General features: G+C 32.0%; 1 protein-coding gene across 1 annotated transcript in view; it reads right to left on the minus strand.

The window, feature by feature from the left end:
* LOC132944404 (uncharacterized) overlaps positions 1-17,773 on the minus strand; it is a 28,144-nt gene extending 10,371 nt beyond the window's left edge. The window contains exons 1-2 of the mRNA XM_061013724.1: positions 17,337-17,773; positions 116-242 (exon numbers count right to left, since the gene is read on the minus strand). Coding sequence (XP_060869707.1) covers positions 116-242 — 127 coding nt within the window. The 5' untranslated portion in view covers positions 17,337-17,773. The remainder of the gene's footprint in view (positions 1-115; positions 243-17,336) is intronic.
* Between the last annotated feature and the right edge of the window lie 4,833 nt (positions 17,774-22,606).

Here is a 22,606-nt window from a genome sequence, read left to right on the forward strand (position 1 = left end):
CTCTCGGTTTTTTTAAAATATATATTAATATAACGTTTTGATAATAAGATGAAATATATCAAGATACGATAGTAATATAGATACTATTATTATTATTTAATAAAGGAATACTCGCCTTTTCCGCCATTGGCAGCTCTGGCCAAACGGTTCAATGACTGTTCGTTCTGTCCGGTCTCGTTTGAGCTGACCATTGCAATGGCCACTAACAGCAAGCTAACCATCATGATACTTAAACACTTCATCTAAAAAAAAAACAAGCAATTGAATAATGCATCGTACAATCTGCATCAAATCGTATAAATCATTTGAGTTTGAACAATAACAGCAGAACTATACTGTGTTCTTAATAACAACACCAACATTATTAAAAAAAAATGTTGCTATGTTTGATAAATTCTAAATTCTAAATTATGTTTTATCTTAAAAGGTGGGTTTAATACCTATATGTACCGAAGTTCCTTGAAGTGGTGGTTACGATGATTATTCAGATTCTATTATATTTTAATGTTAATAATAATTTTGTGGTAGGTACCTATAACCTATTTAATATGGTTAAATAGTTTATATAATATGTAATATATGTATACAAACAATTTGAAGTTATAGACGCATTAAGAAACAATTTATAAAAAAATAAATATTTTATTATTTGTTGTTCATTACATAACATTTTAGTGTCATTAATAACGTTTATCGAGTAAGGAATAAGGATTACGCATACTCATAAGTCATAACGAACATATTTTTTTACTTCATAAATATTATAATATTATAGGATATGTTGAATTCGTAGAATGTTTATAGTTTATAGAGTTATGCTGATTTATAACAAATCATTTATTACTTAATTAATTTTCATCATAGATTATGATTATAAACATTGTGTATAATTACATAAACATTTTACTGGATGACTACAGTGATTAGCGAACCGAAAAATACATAGAATGTTTTGTATTATAAATTGTTATGTTTGGTCAAATATAATAAATTTAACTATAATTGAAGAAAAACACTGAAATTCATATAGCCCGACACACCACACGCCCCTTTTAAAAAGTTTGAAATAATAAACAACTGCGAGTGACATTTTGGAAAATATATGTTCCGGGTTTAAGTACTCTTTAGGGAAATAACTCATGCTAAAATAAAGTCTATGTCGAAATAAACATAAAATAGATAGTTGAAATGTGTAATAAACGAACACATATTTTTCAGTTAGGAATAAATATTTTTATTTGGTAAACAGTTGGAGCAGATTAAATAAATGTAGTACATTTTTAATATTATAGACGCAAATCGTTTTTAAAAACGTCTGTATTAAGTCATATTAACCAAAAGTAAAAATAAGACGGATACAATTTGTACCTGCAGTATTAGATGATTTTATTTTATCGGCTAAAATAAGATTTAACCCATTTTCCAATACATTGTATGTTGCATTGTTATAACCCACATAACACTACAAGGCTTATGTTTATTGTTAAACATTTAATAATACACACACACCATGACATACATACGCACAAACACACACATAATATGACATATAGGGATAAACAAATATTTTATTATTATCGTGTTCCGACCGACCGTGTATTTGACAAAAAAAATTGAAAACCAAAACAGGCTTACAAGATTTTGCCATAACAAATAAATGTTTTGATTGGTCCTTCACAAAGAGCTGGATTGAAAATAGGAGAGAAACCATTTATTTTTCGAACGTGATGTAAGTACTAAAAACCCTTTCAGTATATTTGCCCGTTGTTTCCAACAGTCACGTTTCACAATGCGGCCCGGCCCCGTACGTATTCCAGCCGGTCTGTCCGTAAACCCTAAACGTGAACATGACACTTTGATCACAGAAATTATAAATTAGTGGTCACTGGTCAGTAAATGTGTATTATTAGGGTAGTTGTTTGTTATAGCGTCTCGTGTTCTTTGTGCACGTCAGAGAACTAGAGCTGAAGTGTGTTACGGACGTGGTTAGGTAAAAAAAAAAAACCGTAGTTAAATATAAAGGGGAATAATAATTTAAAACGTTGGAATTATTGATTGTTTTGTTTGGTCTGTATTATAATTGCGGGTAATAATTGAAAAGCAACAATATTCTATAGTCAAATCGATGGTCAAATTGTTTGATTAATTAGGATGTGAACATGCCCAATTTATTGTATTTGTTATATGTTATATATTACAGTATTTGTTCTATATTTATTATTTTTATCAGGAATTTGCTCATTTGTTTTTATCATTACTATTTAATATAGCTACCGAACTATTATGTTGATTTTCAACGTATTAAAAAATTAATAAATAATGATTCACACTCAATCATAATATCATGCCAACACAAATAGATGGGTCAAAACAATAAAATGTGATTATAACGTAGGTATCAGTTATCTATTCGAATACAAATAAAATAGTGTACATACAAATTTAACAAATCATTCAGGTTAGATCGAATACTATATTATAATATATTGTACACGTGCCGTATAAGCTCCTTAATTTTGCGTATAACATAATAAATACCTAATAACATAATAATATAATGTATTATATGCGTATAACTTTTATTACTTGAATAACAATACTGATTGATATAATATTTAGGTAACCTGCACAAAAGGATAACGGCCATAAGAAGATTGTACAAAAAAATAACACTTATAATTGTATAATAAATAAATAACATAGGTACTGCTATACCGCAGTAATATTACTATGTCGGAAAAGTTTATAGTACCAGCTTTTAAATAAGACCTAACCTACTGTTGTTGTGAAAGAAATAATACGATGCTTATATAGGTACCTACGTCGGAGCTTTAACATTCAGAAATCTTGTCATTGTGTAGACGTATGTAAATGTGAAGGTAATGCTTAAGGTTTTAAGGGTCCTGTACACGTATAGTCCGCGTTTACGATGTTTTTAAAACTATATATATAATAATAATCATAATATAATGCCTACAACTTTTGAAAGCTTTGAGTCACGTAGACCCTTAAAAATTGTTGTATAACCAGAAATCACGGTTCATTATACTCAATTCTTATCTATTCTATTGTGTTTTTCATTTTCCTTGTACTGTACGCCATAACTTTTATTCGAATTTTAGGAGTTTACGACGTGTTCACGGGAATTTTTTCCGCTAAAATCTCATCTCATATTTTTGCGCTGTAAAATCGAACCACAGAACAAAGCGATTGGTTGTATGTATGATTTCCAATATTCCGTTCCATTTCTATATATGCGACTAATTTTAAAACGTACATGGTAAAACTACTGTAAAAGTGCACACTGTAAAACTCGATTGGGTTTTATTAGCGCCAAATATATAGGCAACCATGATTCGATTTACACAGAAAAAAAAGTACCGAGCGAGTTCGTTTCAACTGTATAGTAATTGAATTGAATTTAAATGCCATAAAATAACACTGGTGAAATATGTAAATGGTATACACTATCAGAATAAATTGCAGGACGTTTCCTTCGGTGGTATTTTATCAATGTATATTAGGTAAAATTTATCAAACAATTTCGAATTCAACTTTATATTTAAATACTTTATGACCCAACTGGTCAAAGTTATATAGGAACTTATTGCGATGTATTGTTTTCTACTCAGCACAAAAGAAAATTATCATCTTAAATCTTAGTGCCAAGTACAACATTGTTATCAGCTGCAATTAAAATGTCGGTTTGTGTTATTGTGGGATTATCTGCAAATACAATTTAGTATTTTCCTTTTGTGTGCATTTGAGTATTATTTTTTCGTCGAATAATCAAAACTAATTCTTTTTGAAATTTCAAATGAACATTTTATATACATACAGTTATAATAATATTCATTGGCTATCAGTCATCATGTTACGTTTATGATTTTTTTTCGCAGGTCAATAAACTGCAATTTTTATCGGAAATCAGTAAGCTTAAATTACATATAATATTATATGTATGAAATTGTAATAAATTATACTACTGATTAGTGATTACTGATTTATTCTAAATATTCTGAATTGGATAATGGACCATCGCATAAACACCTACTAAAATTTATTATTGAAGTCAGAATTAAATAGGAAATTTATGAATATGATGTGTAATTATTATTGTACAACACATTTTTAAGATTTTTATTTGTTTTTAAAATCAAAATATAAACGATAACATCAATTGTTAAAATATGATCGAATAATATTACATATTATTTAATATTTATAGCTATCAAAATTTCAACTAGGTAGTTGACATTCTGTACCACTATCATATTATTTCAGTTCAATTTAGTATAATAAATTATAGTTTATTAAAATAAATATTTGTATTGAATTTTATTTATTATCTTTTATTATAAAAGAACATTTATCGAAAAATTAATGGTCGTTGTTGCATATTGTTATATGTATACGAAAAATTATTATTATTAGTTTTTAAAGAAAACGGTATAATATTTTATATTATACGTATATTTTAAAATAAACAATGAATTAACGATGACCTATATGTCTGCAAAAGACTACCTAGTATTTATAATAATGCTGGAACGTATTTTTGAAAATAATTATCACCTACACAAAGATAAACTTCTTGGAAGGTCGGGCAAAAGAGGCGCACCAAAAGATGTGCTGTATAAATCTTTACTAGAACATCCGGTGGATGATTGCCAAGTTTTTGGTTTATTCGCACTGTATATATGCGTGTGTTTGCACGTGTATTTTATATATATATATATATATAGGCATAGGTATAATAAGAGTCATCAATTTTATCAGTGGCCTTTGTTGGCTTTTGCGGTGTTAACGACCGGTAAAGACGAAAATGATGAAGTATTTATGACAGCAATAACCACCTCCTTCCAGAGACACCAGGAGAAAATATATCGTACACCGAATTTATGAGATAAAAAGATAAAAATCACATTTCCATTATTCAAGAGAACCTATTCATACTGTTGAGTGTTTTTGGCGTTTATGTTTATAATTCTCCCATCTTCGGTATTTTAAAAAATACGTTTTAATTCAAATCTTAAAAATTAATATAAATTTTCTACCTAATGGCATTATGAAATTTATGATATAAATTATATATTATATAGGTACTTATAGATATTTGAATATATACAATACAAGATCGATACAAAATGGTATAAATTATAAGAATAAACTATTTTTTAGGTTAGGTAACCTAACCTAACCTAACTTTTTTTTGATAACGACAAGAAAATATTAGGAAAAACATTTTTTTATTGTATTATAATAGTACGTTATATTACGAAATTTGTTTTACTTAAGAATTCATAACAAATTACCAAGTCATATATTTAGTTAAATTCGTAAGGGGTATTGTAAGCAGGGTGCCATATTATACGTCTATACGTTGTTTTGAAGTTATAGCTTATTCTTGTTTTAACTTATTGTTTGATTTAAGGTGGTATAATTTATTAAGTGTGCTGGAAACTTCAATTAAAATCAAAACTAATGGTTATTATTCGAAAAAGTATTCAACCAATTATTTTAAATATACAATTTGGTGTGCTTGAAATAAAAGAACAAAAACCATCTGTTTTGTTGGTTTAGATAACATAAAAAATAAACGTTTGATTTTAAATGCTTTTCATTGTGTATTTTCCATTAAATAGAAACACTAAAATAAGAATGATAAAAGTTGTCAACGAGCAAATATTATCTTTTGCCTATGAAAATTTGTGGTTGACATGGTCTTATTATACTCTCTATATATAACAATATAATTCTGTTTTATATAACGTCGTTCTGTATTTTGGACCAAATTAGTTTTTGAATCTCTCGGGAATGTAACTGCAGGTTTCGAATGCATATACAATAAACCTATCTAAAGTTTTAATTATTATTATTAAAACACCCTATATAAACTATAAAGCGTTCACGTTTTTGTAACCATAGTACCTAGTATTATATATGGGATATATTCTATAGAATCTGGACTTAAAACTTTGAACTATTAAACAAACAATTTAACGTAATCGTTCGGATACAACACCGCAGTTTCACATCAAAATAAAAAATGTTGATTAATTCAACTGAAGAAATAAAATATGTACCTAACTAATTTGTGTATTAATCTCGAAGTTAAATTGCCAATTTGTGCTAACGGTTTGAGCTCGGTAAAATCAGTAAAACCGTTAAATAAAAAAAAAAAAAATGTTTTTCCGCAGTGATTAATGCTTTAGACGTGAATAGTTTACGACGCGTAGGTTGTTGCCAAAAGTATTTCATCATATTAAAAAAATAAACAATCAAACTCATCTAATTATATACAATTATTGGGTAATAATATTCCTAATGAATATCGTAAATATCATACAACACACATATAATATGCTAAAAAAACGTTGGGTATAATTAAAAAATAACTTCCATATGCACTACCTACATAAAATCAAACCCAGCACCAACAACTTTGAAGTTATTTTTATTCTTACATAAATGAAACCATACTCGTAGATATTATTACTTTATATTTTAGTATACGTTAAGTTATCTATAATTTCTTTTGAAATGTTATGACTAGAGGACTATATACAATATACATAATAATATATATATGTGCGGGTGTTTTTTAAAAAATATTTCAAAATAATGGTTGGCTATGCGGCCGATTTACACACGATCATTATTCATAATTTATAAATGTATTTCGACTCAAGTCACTCACAGGAAATGGCCTTCAGTCAGTGTTAAACGTCCGAGCGTAACATATTAATAGATAAATCTTTATTGGTGTCCGTTACACATATTTTATACTATATACACACGATTTAACTCGAAGCTTTTTTCATAATTATTGACCAACAACACTGTAGTCATCACTTATTTAAATGATAATGACTAATGAGTAATACGAGTAATGATCTATATGATAAATTACACAAGAATTATTTTAAATTTAAAGTCGACTTATTTATTATAAATAATTGTTATGTGGCGGTTATTCATGTGCACAATAATTTACACATCTGTACCTATATATTGGTTTGATGCGCAGTAAATAATAATTCATTCCTTGTAATATTATAAGTTTTATTGTATTCAACTTTTGTAAATGTTTAGTATTTCAGAATGCAGATGATATTATACATTACATATCTACTTACTTTACAAAATAAATGTTACCTATACGCTGCATGATATTATGAAGTTAAAAAGTGATTTAAACCGTGTTCCGGATATATAACTTGAAAAATATTATGCTTTTCGAGCCAGGGAAAAAGTAACGTTCGACCGGTAGGTACAAAACGATTTTCGCCGCGCGATTTAACCTCTCGACCGGTTTAACGTGAAAAATTGTAAATGTTTTAAAATTTCGGTTCGAATTGATATTGTGGAAACTCGAAAGGTCAGTGCGGGGTGTATTGTTTGGATCGAACCCGTCGAAATAACCGTTCCCACGGTGGACATTCCACCACACCGGACATCACCATACGTGTAGGTGATATTATAAGCGCGTGTAGTTACGATGCATATAATAATATATAGCCATATAGGTAGTAGGTACCCGTGTAACATGGCTGTCCATTTGCTGTACGCACAAGTGTGCTGCGCATATTGTTTTGAATAATTTAAGTACACTTCGAACACCCCAGGGGATTAGGAACAAACTGCCCTGGAAATTATGTTTTGCGGCATCCCCGGATGCATAATCGGGACCGATCCTCTGCTCCAGAGTTTCAAACTATGTTTATTATATACGCAGTAAGGCCTTGCCACTGCAGCGGGTTATTGTTCAATCGTATTAGAATATAATATTTCGTCTTAATAACAAACTTATGCAATCAGTATAGGAATATTATAATATACTTGGCCGTAACGCAGTATAATATTATACACATCTTATTGATTGTCCTGAAACAATATTTCTTTTTTCTACTGTATACCGCCGAGTGTAAACGTCATAATACAAACAAACAATATTCGAACATATTTTTAATTTGAAAAGTTTTCAAACGTATATATATAGTCATGATTATTATTTTTCTTTTTGCTTGACTTAATCCAAGTGAAACATCGTAAACGTTTATTTTTTTATACATTTATTGCTCGACTAATTACACTAATCGAGTTAATTTCGCGTAACACGGCGGAAAAAATAACATGTTGGCAAGCTCTAATTGAGGTTTCCAAATACTTGTGTGCATATAATTTATCAGTTCGGTGGCTGCTGCTGTTCTCCCACATAAATTATGTGGAAGTTATAACGCGGGTTAATTGTGTTTTCGTGGTACAGAAAAGCTTAATTGAAAAATACCCTTGTTAATAATACGTAGATACCTACCGCGAGCGAAAACAATACAATTTTAAAATTATTCGTAAAACTAAAATTCAAACGCAACTACCTATACAATATTATTGGGTTGGCGGTATTTAAATTTTTGTTACCGGTATCCGGTATTTGTTTACTACCGGTATCTACGGTATTACCGGTTTTTCGTGCGGTAATTACCAAAAATACCGTACGATTCGTACCTCGGTATAATTATCAAAAATGGCATAACCTTGGCAAATTTATTACTTTATTAGTGTTTGAAGTTTCCAATCTTGGATATAATATTAAACTTTCTCTCTTACCCAAAAAAGACCGCGACCTCTTGCGAAGCCAGTATAGGCATGTCCTATCCATTCTTATTATCTTAGTCCATGATAATATATGATATCAGATAAGAGATAACGAAAATTACAATATTATAAAATTATGTCATTTATGAATGTATAAAAATAATAAATAATAAATGCTGGTATATGCCATACGGTATTTTCGGTAATAACAGTAATTACCGAATCACGGTATACCGGTATTCTGAAATTTTGAAAATACCACCAGCCCTACAATAGGTTCTATACTACGAACGAGTGTACGCGTTTGGTTCTTATTAGCTCCACAATCGGTCAATGTTTGATGAGGGGGGATGGCATCACTCTACTTTTTTTTAAATTTACATTTACCACCCTTCCATTTATTTTAATCCACTTCGACCGCACCGTCTACAATGTGTATACAGTACACTATGATAAATATTATTTACATTGGAACGGTTCGAACATAATATAAACTCGACCAATGAAGATCGATTTCATGAAAATAACAACCACATCGGCGCACTGAACTGATTGTAATTTATTGATATTCCAGACGGCATGTACAGCGATCAGATCTCGTTTTGGTCGCAGGTGGAGCAGGTGCGCATTATTACATTTTTTAGTTAAAAATGAATTTAAAGCAATGAATCACCGCGTCGATGATAAAAAAAGTCGCTGCCATTCGAAAAAATTGTCTTAACCGGTGTTCTGCACTTGATATTTTCTTCAAAACGTTTCGCGACGGCACAGTTATATACGATATTACGGAGGAACTTCAGGAACTATTCAGTAAATAGAAAAACAGCAGTTTCCAACTATACCTATGTATTATTTACATTGCAATATATAACACAGCGAAACTTCCATTCAACTAACTTTTCTATTTACAACTAAATATTTATCGGTCGAATTAGTTCACAGAGAGTGGTTCACCGACACCGACAAATCGGCGAACTAAGGTACTTACACTAAAACCAAGATAAACTTATATAGCGCCGTATTTTATATTTGTTCGTTTTTTCACGGGAAAATCGGCATCGGTCTACGTATGGCTTTGTGAACTAATTCGACCGAGATGGACAATACCTGTGGTGGATTAGCACTATGGAACTTGGTATATTTTTGAACGTGGTTCACACCACTTTCTACACTTTCTTGGAGCAATCTAATTGACATTTTCATTGAAATCGTGAATACACCCTCAGAGTCTCAATGAATCTTTTGATATAACTTTTATTGAAATCGGCACAGTATTGTTTCTGATATTGGCCGTTACTAAAAAGATCATTTCATATTTATATAACATAAACTATAATATGGACAAATAGAATAAAAACTTCCAACTAACGAACTTTTCTGTAAATATTTTTGATAACCATAAGTCATAAGTCATGACCATATTAGAACCATACGCATGATATTATGTATGTTATTTTAACGAATTTGTCTATTATAGTAATAAGAAAATTGTTGCCCAAGAGACTACTATAATATGTAATATTGAAGTTTTGCTGTAGCGTATATATTATTACATATACCTATACTATGATATTATAGTCTTGATTTTCAATCTGTTCGGCTTTGAACCACTTTGCGCAGACAACCCTATAAGCAGCGATCGGAGATATATGAAAATCGAGAAAACGCGAACGTAAAATAAGAAAACCAATTTCTTACGTTCGCCGACTGCTTTCGAAAAATACGCTTGATGACGGGGGAGGACTTTTGGAGCAATATTATGTCATATATAGGTAGCGATAAATCGGCGTTTCGAAAGTGTGCATAACATATATATAATAAGCCCCCACGCAAACACGATGGGTAGTCGTAATATCGGTTACCGACTAAATTCGATTTATAGAAACCCGATCCGAGGTCAGAGGACCCGGTTTCTTCTGGTTTAATAACGTAGGTATACGGTCGATAAACTGCAGTGTCAGGGTACAACAAATATTACGATTTCGTCGGCGCGAGGCGCCTGATGGCGAGACGACAGCAGGACGCCAAAAACTGCCAAATACATATCGCAAATTATCATTATTATACCTACGTATCGAGCTCATATTATTATAGGTGACGTCCTTTATGTATTATATATCACGCAGAAAATATATCACATACCATAATAACGGCAGCGATCTCGCCATTATTATTATTATTATTATTATTATTGGTATACCTCTGTGTATTGTATTTATTATATTATTATTATTATTATTATTCGACGATCGTGTATTCTGCTCCGCAGGGTGTGGTGTGGTGTCGGCCGTGGCGCACAATGGCTTCCCCAAAATGAATAGACGTTTTAATTTCAACAATAACCCTGGTGTAGGTATATACCTACAATATTTTAATCTGACGCGTATAGACCTGCAGAAAGCGTTTTGTGACCGTCGTCGCAGTGGCGCGACAAATGACATTTGATTCAATAGGCTGGCGTATATTTTAGACGGCGGTGCAGACAACAAACGCAGACTTATATATTATTTACCATTATTATATGAAGGCACACATTTATGATTATGGCGTCAGCAGCTCGGGTCTTCCGATACTTAGCAACGATAATAAATAATAATAATATTTAATAATTTATTATATTATTATGTATGCAGTCCATTATATTACAATATTTATGTGCGTATATGTACCTACTAGGTATATGTAACTAAATATTGTTTGACGACGAAGTAATAGATAATTGCGAAAAAATTACTATATTTGATGCCCCTAAATTGACGAGCCGAAAATCGTTCACTGCAAATCCGGTCGGCATATGTGTGTAATATACACGGTGATTCGCCAAGCACGCTCATCCCCTGCATGTTTTCCTTTGATAATGAATTTTGAAATTTCTAAATAAACCCCAGGGCCATATTTTCAGATGTATAGATTTTTATACCATTTAAGGAGGTTCCTGTGGCGGTACCAACTTCTTTTTGTCAAATGAGAATCATCATCTTTTATTGTAAATTGTTCATCTGATGACTCTTTTCAAGATGTTTATGTTTCTAAATCGCAATTTGTTATTTAAACGACTAGATTTTGAGTAATTGAATTTGTGTTTACTAAGGAAAATACGTTCGGAAGATATTATGTTTTGAAAACTTAAAAATGTCCTAGCATAGTAAATACTATACTTTGTTATCTTTTTTGTATACGTCATGATAATAACTCAGAAACCACTTGTTCGAATTTTGATTTTCGTCTGTTTAATAATTTACATTAGAAAAGGTTTGTTTGAAAAAAGAAGTTTGTAAGGTCACATTCCAGTCCTCAAATACAGTATACAAAATATAAATAATTGGAAATATACTTAAAAACTCGAAACTGCAAAACCTGAACTCGAATAATTTCATTGTTGAAGAACCGATTAATGGCGGTGAGCATGTCCTGAATATATACTAGTATAATAATATTATTGTGTTCAGGTGCGGAAGTCCGTTTTCGCACTATACGTATACCAAATACCGGGTATTATAAAATATAGGTAGGTATACCAGCTATCCCATACCTACCTGGCCACCTAATATTATATCATAGCCGTCATGTATAGTGTATACACATATGATATCATATAGGTAAGCCACCTATAGCAGACTCTCGCACACGCGCGTACTTCTAGGTACATTATAATATTGTGTATGATAAAAAACCAAGTTTCTTGCAAACTTATCGCATATTATTATTATTACACAATGATAAAAAAATATATATAGGTACGCACAACTCGCTCGATAATATGTGTGTGCTTGTGTGTGTGTGTGTTCGCAGTCGACCGTTGAACTCCGCGTGCTGAGGCGGCGTTCGTGCAGATTTTTCTTCTTCTCGTCTCCTCCTCAGGTACCTATATAGAGGTAGGTAGTCGTCGGTAAGTCGTATTTCTTGGAACTTCCCATAGCCGGTGCACACGGTCTTTGTGTACATAATAGGCACGACTGTCGCCGCTCGCGTGTAACGGTATTACGCGAGTATACAATAAAATTGTATTATTATGTATTATACGTTAGGACTGTTATATTGTCTGCGACAAAGCCGTGTGATAATGCCGTACGCGTATAATAATATGTGATTTGTGCATCATCTCGGTTTGCCTTTAGAGTCTAGCGCGGACGACTGCGATTGGCAGCTGTTATTTATGATGTTGTTTTTTGTTTTTCGATTACTTGCGGTTAGGTATACGTCGAGACTCATCTATTCCACAAGACTTCCTCCTGTATCGTCGTTACGCGGGGGTAGGAACTGCAGATGCGAGATTTTGACATATTACGGCGTGATCGCGACTGTTGTATTATACGAATCGTAAATATCGTTAAATCTGCAGAGCCTGGAAGTTCTAGCGAATGTATAATAATTGTTTTTGCTAATAGTATATACATTATAAACATTCAAAGTAGTTCGGTACAAATGTGTTTCATGCTTCTCTAATAATGTCGTGTACGAAAATTAATTTTGATCATTTTTGCTGTTTTCAGATACATTATTTATCCGGAATCATCAATCGCAGTTTATTGAATTTTTTTTATATTGGCTCATCGAGAACGTTTAAACTCAGAATTGGAATCATTGGATGCATTTATAGGAACGCTCGTATTATTAAGTGAATTATTTTTTTTTTTACTATTGGAGAAAAAATGTCTTCAAATTTAGACTGTCTTCCTGAAGATTTAAATTGAAATGACCTGGTATTTTTAAGGAAACGGCAATCACGTCAATATTGTTCAAATTTTGTATACAGAAATACTTTAATAGTTTTATATTTTTATGTTAACACTAAAGGAACAGACGGTACCTAATACCTGAACCTGAAGTGAGCACCTTATATTTACCTATTATACCATTACACTACTTTACATAAATTACGATAAAAAAAGTATTTTAAAGAATAAAAATAATTTAACTGTAGTTTTTTTAAATTTAAATTTTCATATTTTACAATTTTTAGTGCTATTTATAGCGCAAATGTTAGCGTTTTTGTGCACTTAAAATGCATATTAAAACGCTATAAAGTAAGTAACTTTTTTAGTGCAATAACTTCCGAGCCCTGAATCCTGATCGTTATATTATTTTTATTATTATTGTTGTTATTGCGTTATAAATATTTCGACCAGGAACCGAACCGAGCAGATGCTGCAGCGGACGTGGCATATATATAATAACATAATAATAATGTACAATGTCATTATATCGACGGTCGCAAACGTCGCAGGGCACACATGTCGTATAATATATATTTATTATATTGTGTACCGCGTGCGTATATGGCTGAAGCCTACATAATATTATGTACAGGGTGGTTCACATGCTCACTCCTATATTTTCATTTAATAATGAATTTGTTAAAATTCTGATTTTTTGAATTTTCAAATACACCGCATAAGACCATATTTTCAAATTCGTGGGATTTTTTGTACTATGCCTACTTAAGGACGATTTTGATACGTCAACGTTTTCAGAAAATCTATCCGTCAAATAATTTACATCGACGTTTTTCATTCGAGAAACAGAAGTCTTACACTACGCAGGACACTCCATGATTAGTGTATAAAAAAATCTCAAACATTTTAAAATATTGTATTTGTACCTACTTATAGGTATATTATTATATCTAAATGTTTCAAAAATCAGATTTCAAATAACTGTCAAAATTATTGAAGAAAAGGGGGCGAGAATGCTTGGCGAATCACCATGTTAATATCTAATATCGTATAATATAATATGTGCAGAGTAAAAACATATGTGACACATTCATTCGGACCGTTTTTACTGCGTCGACCGTGTGTGGTGTGTCGTGTGCTATGCATATTATAAAATGTTGGTCTCGATAGTCACATGTGGATAATAATAATACCATAACGTTACAGCAGCAGTAGTTGCAGTGTGCGAGGGTGTTTTTTCTCCTGCACTATTTGCCCATAAATACGATGCGCTCGGCGACGTCGTCTGCACCGGGGACACGACATAATATATTTCGTCGATTTTCCGGGGCGTATATTATAGTGGATATCCAATATTACAATATGTGTGCAGAAAATGCGGCAAAATATTAAGAGCGCACAGCTGCAGCTGTCGACGTGATTCTTGCCTCCTCGATAATAATAATTATTATACCATCATCCGCGGATGTTTTACGATGACGGCATATATACGTTATACCATTGCAGAGTATATATAGACCGTCTATATACATAATATGATATGGTTTATAATCGCCAAACCGTCGACGATATATACTATTACGACGTTTCTTTGTATAATTTTTTTATGGGTGCGGCTTCTAATTATATGGGTTTTTTTTTGTGCCTCGATGCGATCTGATGATAATTTTTTTCTCGCGGACGAATTCGACTGTAATCTAAATCGTGTATACGACGACTCTCCGCGGCCCGAGTTTGGCATACGCACCTCCCACCTACGATAATGGCATACGCGTATGTTAAATTATTATTTTATTTTACATCGTAATACGCTCATGTGCACCCGGAGCAGCAGATAAAACGGAATATTTATGCGCTTTTTCAACCCCTCGATTTATAGACTATCGACTACCTACCGTGTATGCGGAAAATGTACGCCGTGGCCGAGTCCTGACGTTATAATAATATTGTCGCGACCGAGGCAAAGTCATCAGCGTCGTCGTCACAGCGTGTAAATATATAAGAAAAGAATTATTATGTTTTCGCCGGCCGCAGCGAGCAGTTAGGTGGTGTTTTCAAGGAGTGTTGAAACACTCTCCCCTACTCACGGCTGTATTTATGCAAAAAATATTTGTACTATATATGATTCAGATTTCTACAAAATAATATGTTGTCATATGCGTGGTTCTATTGCATATTATTAAAATTATGATGAGGAGAGTTCAGTGTAAAGCCCTCCCCCCATATATGTTCTATTTAAATATAAAATATTATTTTAATATTATTTTAAGAGTTAATTTATTATATTAAATATAAAATTAAAACAACCCCCTAAAAAAAAATCCTCGCCGTAGCCTTCGGTTGCGGGTATATTCAGCACTTTCATAGGCAGGTAATTAGGTGGTAAGTATACTATTATATAATAATATTATATCAACGAATATTTAGCTAATATACATCATAATTCATGACGCGTGTTTAGAGTAGCGTAATAAATGCCTAGATTTAAGACATCACTTCATCGTTGTCGATAGCGATTGGATATTGTTATGATCTAAATTCTAAATTCTAAATATTATATTATGTGTAGGCCACCATAGAGTGCAGGCACGCAGGTACAATCGCGTTGCCGTTTAACCTCGACGTTTTATTTACAGACGTTATTATAATCGTTTCGGACAGTGATAAAACGCCACTTTATCTCTCTCTCACTATAATACACGAACGGACTTTTCCCCCTTAATTAGACCACTGCTGTAATATTGTATTATATTATTATATATGTATATAGATGCAAAGCTCATATTGTTTGAAGTGCGTATAATATAATATAATAATACTATTCGATATAATACTATTGCGCAACTCGCGATTATTAACAACAACTACACACACGTTGGTTGTAGTGTGGTGTCTTATTGAAAAACGTACCTATCGAATTATTATTTTATCATATAATATTATATAATTATATTCGACTGGGCCGCATAAATTATCTCTGTTCGATAAAATGTATAGAGTATATAGGTAGGTACCTAAATCTATCGGGGAAAAATACGAGAGCGTACAAAGTCTGTAGATCGGCGCGTGACGGCGAATAAAATAATATAATATGTATAACGACGTAGCGAGGTACATTAAATGTTTTTCGTAAACGGATTACACAGTGTGTGATGCTGCTCAAATGCAGAGACATGCCGAAGGGGTTATATAAATTTCATGTAAAGGGGCGCGTGATTCGACAACATCTGCGAAGGATTTAAACACCGAAATCGACTATCATCGTCCAATCTTTCACGGGTGCGGAACCTACCTAACTATCTATCAAAAATTGCACGTCCGTCATTTGGATTTACAGCCGTGGAACGTCCATCCACAAGCTGCTGCACCTGCACCCCCGCCGCGCAGGGTAATAATACACGAGAAAAAGTGCTCAACGACCATATATTATCATTAAAATAATAATATAATAAACGAATATCCTAATAATGTTATCACTGCAGTGGCGCACGCACAGGATTTTATTTTTCCCGGGAGGGTTGTGCTACCAATAATGATTTTTCCGAAATTACATAGAATAGCGTTTCGTAGAAATACTTTTCACGAAGGAAGCCATTTTTGGGGGGAGTGGGGTTAAGAGCCCCTTAACTCATCCCTCATGTGTGTGCCACTATAGTATTATCGTTACCATCGTCTACACTCTATAATTATAATAATAATAATTGGCATATAGATATATAATATATATATTATAATAATATTGTAATACTAACCGTAAATTAAAAAAAAATGCTTACAACAGTGTGGCGTGCTGAAGAATTTTTAAGCTCGTAGCAAAACAAAAAATTAAGGACCCTCCTTGTATGAAAAAAAAAAATTATATGGTTTTACATGTCGTATAAATAATTTGCGACAAATCGAACATTGTCAAATGATTGTATTTTTAATATTAAATATTATATTATCGCACGCCACTGATGTGAACAATAATAATATTAAACAACAATAAATATTATCGTAATATTATTATATTATAAAATATTTCGACACGGTCGTCGGTGTGGCTACGATTGTGGTACGTACCTTGACGAGTGTGTGGATTCTGTCGCTGGGAAACGCGTGTGCTGAAGATAAGTGGAGCGGTATACGTCGGTCGTCGAGTGGTACGGCGGCGGACTGCGTAAGCGGAGCGTGTGCGGTGCCTGCGTCGGGAGTATAATAAAAACGTAACGACGGTACGCTGCTCTATGGTACAATAATGTACGCGAGTTGTGATCGGCGGTGGTATTATTGTTTATTATTTATTTCGTCATGCGCGTCAGAGAGCGGTCGGCGGCCGGGCGTGTTGCGCGCGCGTGTGCGAGTGAGCGAGCAAGTGTGAGGGATCGAGCGAGCGAGGGAGTGCGCTCGCGATCGTATATGTATTGTGAGCGTGTGTAGTAGCGGGGGTGAACAAGCGGCTGCGGCGGCTGTAGTCGGTAGTCTTGCGCTGGACGACTGGCGGACGTACACTGAACGGCGGCGCGCACGCTGTGCGGGGCTATAAGGGGCAGCCGCCGCCGCTCGCAGGCTCCATATTGATTTAATGCGCTCCAGGCGCGCCGCGGCAGTCCCACCTAATCCCGTGTACGAAACACCGTGTGTCGTCGTCGTCGTCGTCGTCGTCGGACGGTTTATTACTATTATTATTATTTTTTTCTCTCATCGTCCCGCGTATACTTGCACGCCACCACCTAGCTCGATCTCTATCTATATGTCTCTCGGTATCTCACTCACTCTATCCTTTTCTCTATCTCTCTCTCTCTCTCTCTCTCTCTCTCTCTCTCTTTTTCTCTCTCTATCCTTTTTTCTCTGTCGGTCGTTATTTCACGTTTTCCTTACTATTTTTTTCCCGTCGTTGGATTTCTTCGCTCGGATGCTGCGGCGGCGGCGATGACGACCGGTCGTTTTAGTCTTTTCGGACCGGCAAACAACAACGACGACGACGAAGAAGGCAGAAAAAAAAAATTCCCTCTCCCCCTCTCCCACCGCATCGTCACCCACCGCACTTGTAAAATAAAATCGTCGATAAAGACGTTATTATATTATATTATATTTGTTTATATTATTATATACATATTGTAAATTTGTATTACCTATATATAGGTATGCAGAAGCACGCGCTCAGCTCGTTTAATATAATTATAATATTATATAATATAATAATACACGAATTTAAGGAGGAAAAAAATAATATTATTATCTGTGTGTATTTGCAGATGAGTATATAAACGTCGTAGAAGCAATCAACAGTGGTGGAATTAACGGAAAAATACCCAGTCAGCAAACACTATAAAAAGGGCCAAGAGTAAAATAATGACTTTGCAGGGCAACATTTTTTATTTTTTATAAATATATAGAGTTAAGTTATATGGGTACGATAAATATAATTAAATTATATACAAATTAACTATACACGGATTAATTGGGCAAGTACCCGCAGCGCCTAACCATTTTTTTCAAAACATTTAAATTACCAAAGTTGTTTTAAAAAAATGAATTATTAGTCATCATAGTAAGATTCTAACAATACAACGAATAATGTATAATATAATATTATTATTATTGTAAAGTGTTATATCTGCTGTAATAATTGACCAATTTGTTTTGACAAATAAAATAAAATTAGAATTTTATCTTTGAAAATAATTTTTTTTATACACTTTTTTAGATTCTGAGCGAAGCGATGAATGTATTGATTCTACAATGATGTGTGTTTTTTTTTTTATTTTTTTTTTTATTTTTTTTTTTATTTTTGTGTCTGTCATCACCTTTTAGGACAGTAAAAGTGCTTGGATTTTCTTCAATAGTAACTTTTCTGATAGGAAAGTGAATCTAGTTGGTACTTTGGGGGGTCAAAAGTAAAAATTTCCCAGTAGTTTTCACAAGCGACGTGAAAAACAAAAGAAAAATTAAGGAAAAACGGGAATTTTTACGCAAAATCTGTTGTCGAGAAAATCGATTTTTGGTTTTTGATGTAACTCTAAAACAAATGACCGTAGGGACATGAAATTTTGACTGAATGTTTATATTAGCATTTTCTATGCACCATAAAATTTACAAAATATTTTGACTCTTTTTGAGCTGTTTACGGCCATTGTCAGTTTTCAATTTTTTTAGTTTTTTTTTCTATAAATATCAATAAAATTTTATCTGTTGAGTAAAAAAGCTTGAAAATTTAATAGAAGGCTCCCAGGTTATTGTTTCAAAGGCAGATGAAAATAATTAAAAATCCTTAGTCACAGTTTTTAATTATAAGCATTTAAAGTTCAAATTTTGACAAAATACGGAAAAATCACGAAAAATAGCAAATTATTTTGATGAGAATTCATAAAAATTTTTCTTTTTAAATCTAAGATTTGAAAATGTAATATAAGATTACTCATAAGTTTTTCTACCTTTATCAAAAAAAAAATGTCTAGAAGAAACTTAAATTAAATTTTTATGAGTGTCTGAAATTTATATTTTTACAACATTTGATATTTACTCGATTTCTCATGTAACAATTTTCTTATTTTATTGTAATTAAAAAACGAATGACTGTAGATACTTGAAAATTTCACTGAATGTTTATATTAGCATTTTCTATACACCATAAAACGTTGAAAATATTTTGACTCTTTTTGAGCTGTATACGGACATTGTCAGTTTTCAATTTTTATAGTTTTTTTTCTATAAATATCAATAAATTTTTATTTGTTGGGTAAAAAAGCGTGAAAATTTAATATAATGCTCCTGATATATTGTTCTAATAGCAGTTGAAAAATATTAAAAATACATAGGCACAATTTTTTTTTATAAGCATTTAAAGTTCAAATTTTGACAACATTTATCAAATTTATAATTTATTAATTATTTTGTAGTTAAAAATTTATAAATTTTTAACTTTTATGGCTAAGGATTGAAAATTTAAAACAAGGCTCCACGTAAATAGGTTATATATAAATTACTTTATTCACAATAATATCATCAAATATACTTGGTAAAATCATAGGCTGACTGACCGTTTTCGCTCAGAATCGTTTTTCTTATACAATGATATTATATCATTGAATTCAAATTTAACACCATCCATTACAGTGACCCACTTGTAACCTACCTTACAGCAGAGCGACATCCACTTATCCACCTTTTTTATATTAATAATATGGTTTTTTATTAATATAATTTTATAATTTTATCCAAGTTTTGGAAGTTAATTTGATTTCGTGCGATATAAAATTATTTTCATTTTATGTTTAAAAATAACACTTTAATTAATAAAATATAGTTTTATTAAATTTCAATATACAGAGTAAATCAGTTTTTCCGGCTTACCCAGGAAAAAAATTCTAGCCATATCACTGGGTAGACATCTTAATAAGACGCGTGGTACGCGCTTGTATTGGCTCTATCTTATACACACGCGTTTGAGTGTACAATATAACAAATTTACGTATTATCCAGTTTCAATAATGTGCCGTCAGTTTTAGTATTAGAGTGAATTGAGCTACAGGTCATATCATCAAATTTTTAAGTAAGAACATTATCCGTGTTCTATCGTTAGTTTTTTATGATATTTTAATTTTTGAATGGGTTATGCTTATGAGTATGTAAAATATAAATATTTCAGAATGCTCATAATTCGCTTAAAAATTAAAACATCGTTAAAAACCAACGAGAGAACACGGAAAATGTTCTTATCTAAAAGTTTTATAATAGATCAATTCACTCTAAAATCAAAACTGGGAACGAAAATTTACTATGTTGTTTGTGTGTAAGACGGAGACAACAAATGCGGGTACTACGTCCTCTTATAATTCATAATTATTAACGTAACTGTGAAGTTTTATTTTAAGATAAGTATTCATATTGAACATAGAACTTATAGAAAACAACACTGAAAATTAATAAAAAAAAAGGTGGGTAAGTGTATGATGTCGCTCTGCTGTACAGTAGGTTACAAGAGGGTCACTGTATAATGAATATATTATTTTATACGAAAAACGATTGTGAACGGAGACGGTTCAGTGTGTATATTTATAATTATTATATCATATATTTATAGGAACATTTATAGGAAAAAAACTAAAAAAATTGAAAATGTTCGAAAACAGCCAAAATATTTTGAACATTTTATCAAGTATGTAAGAATTAATAAAATAAACATAATATGATATACATTTCAAGTGTCTACGGTTATTCGTTTTTGAGTACCTATTACAAAAAAATATGAAAATAGCTTCTTGTTGAACTTCAATCGCTCATAAAAATTTAATTTGACTTTCTTATGGATATTTTTTTTTTGATAAATGTAGGCAAATAAGGAATCTTGTACTACATTTTCAAATATTAGATTTAAAAAGAACATTTTTAGGAATTTCTAACTCAAAATAATTTACACATTTTTGTAATTTGTACGTATTTTGTCAAGATTTGAACTTGAAATGATTATAAAAAAAATTGTGACTATGGATTTTTAATATTTTTCAAATGTCATAGTAACAATATAGTAGGAGCCTTGTATTACATTTTCAAGCTTTTTACCCAACAAATTAAGTTTTATTGACATGCATAGAAAAAATAAACTAATAAAATTGGAAACTGAAAAATATGTCCGTAAGGCGTAAACAGTTCATAACAAATTAATATATTTTGAAATTTTTATCGTGTATAGAAAATGCGATTATAAAGAATCCGTGAAAATTTAATTTCGTAAAATATAATATAATATTATTATAATACATTGCAATAGTTCAAGAAATGTATGTGTATACCTACAGGGATTTTTGAAGAATCTCCACTCCCTTGGGCCCCATCGATCGCCGTCGAAACATAAGTGCAAGTAATATTGATATTTAGGGGTGGCGCGTAAAATTTATACAGGTACCTATGCCCCGCGGAGGCGTAAGAATTCTAAATATTATGACGGAAACGAGATTTTTTATTTTCATCTTCATTTTTCCAAACACGCTCGAATGGGTCGCACGCGAACGTGTAACATAATAATGACGTGATAAATTGCTCGTACGACGCGTAAAATATTCTGCGACGAGTCTCTGTCGTCTCGAACGGAACGCAAAGTAATATATGACATTATGACGTAATATTATTATAGTACCTACCAGCGTGATGATGTGCCATGATATACCTCCCCACGCCTCACCACCACCTGCTGACGCACGCACAGGAGTTGAACGTATATATACCTACCTATATAATATTAACATTATTATTTTATGTAAATGCAAAATATTATGCGGAGATTTTTCGAGGAAAAAATTAAACTCTGCAGCCCATTAAATTTGAATATTTCACCCCAGATTTACGCTTGT

Source organism: Metopolophium dirhodum, chromosome 5 (assembly GCF_019925205.1).
Source record: "Metopolophium dirhodum isolate CAU chromosome 5, ASM1992520v1, whole genome shotgun sequence".
Taxonomy (NCBI): domain Eukaryota; kingdom Metazoa; phylum Arthropoda; class Insecta; order Hemiptera; family Aphididae; genus Metopolophium; species Metopolophium dirhodum.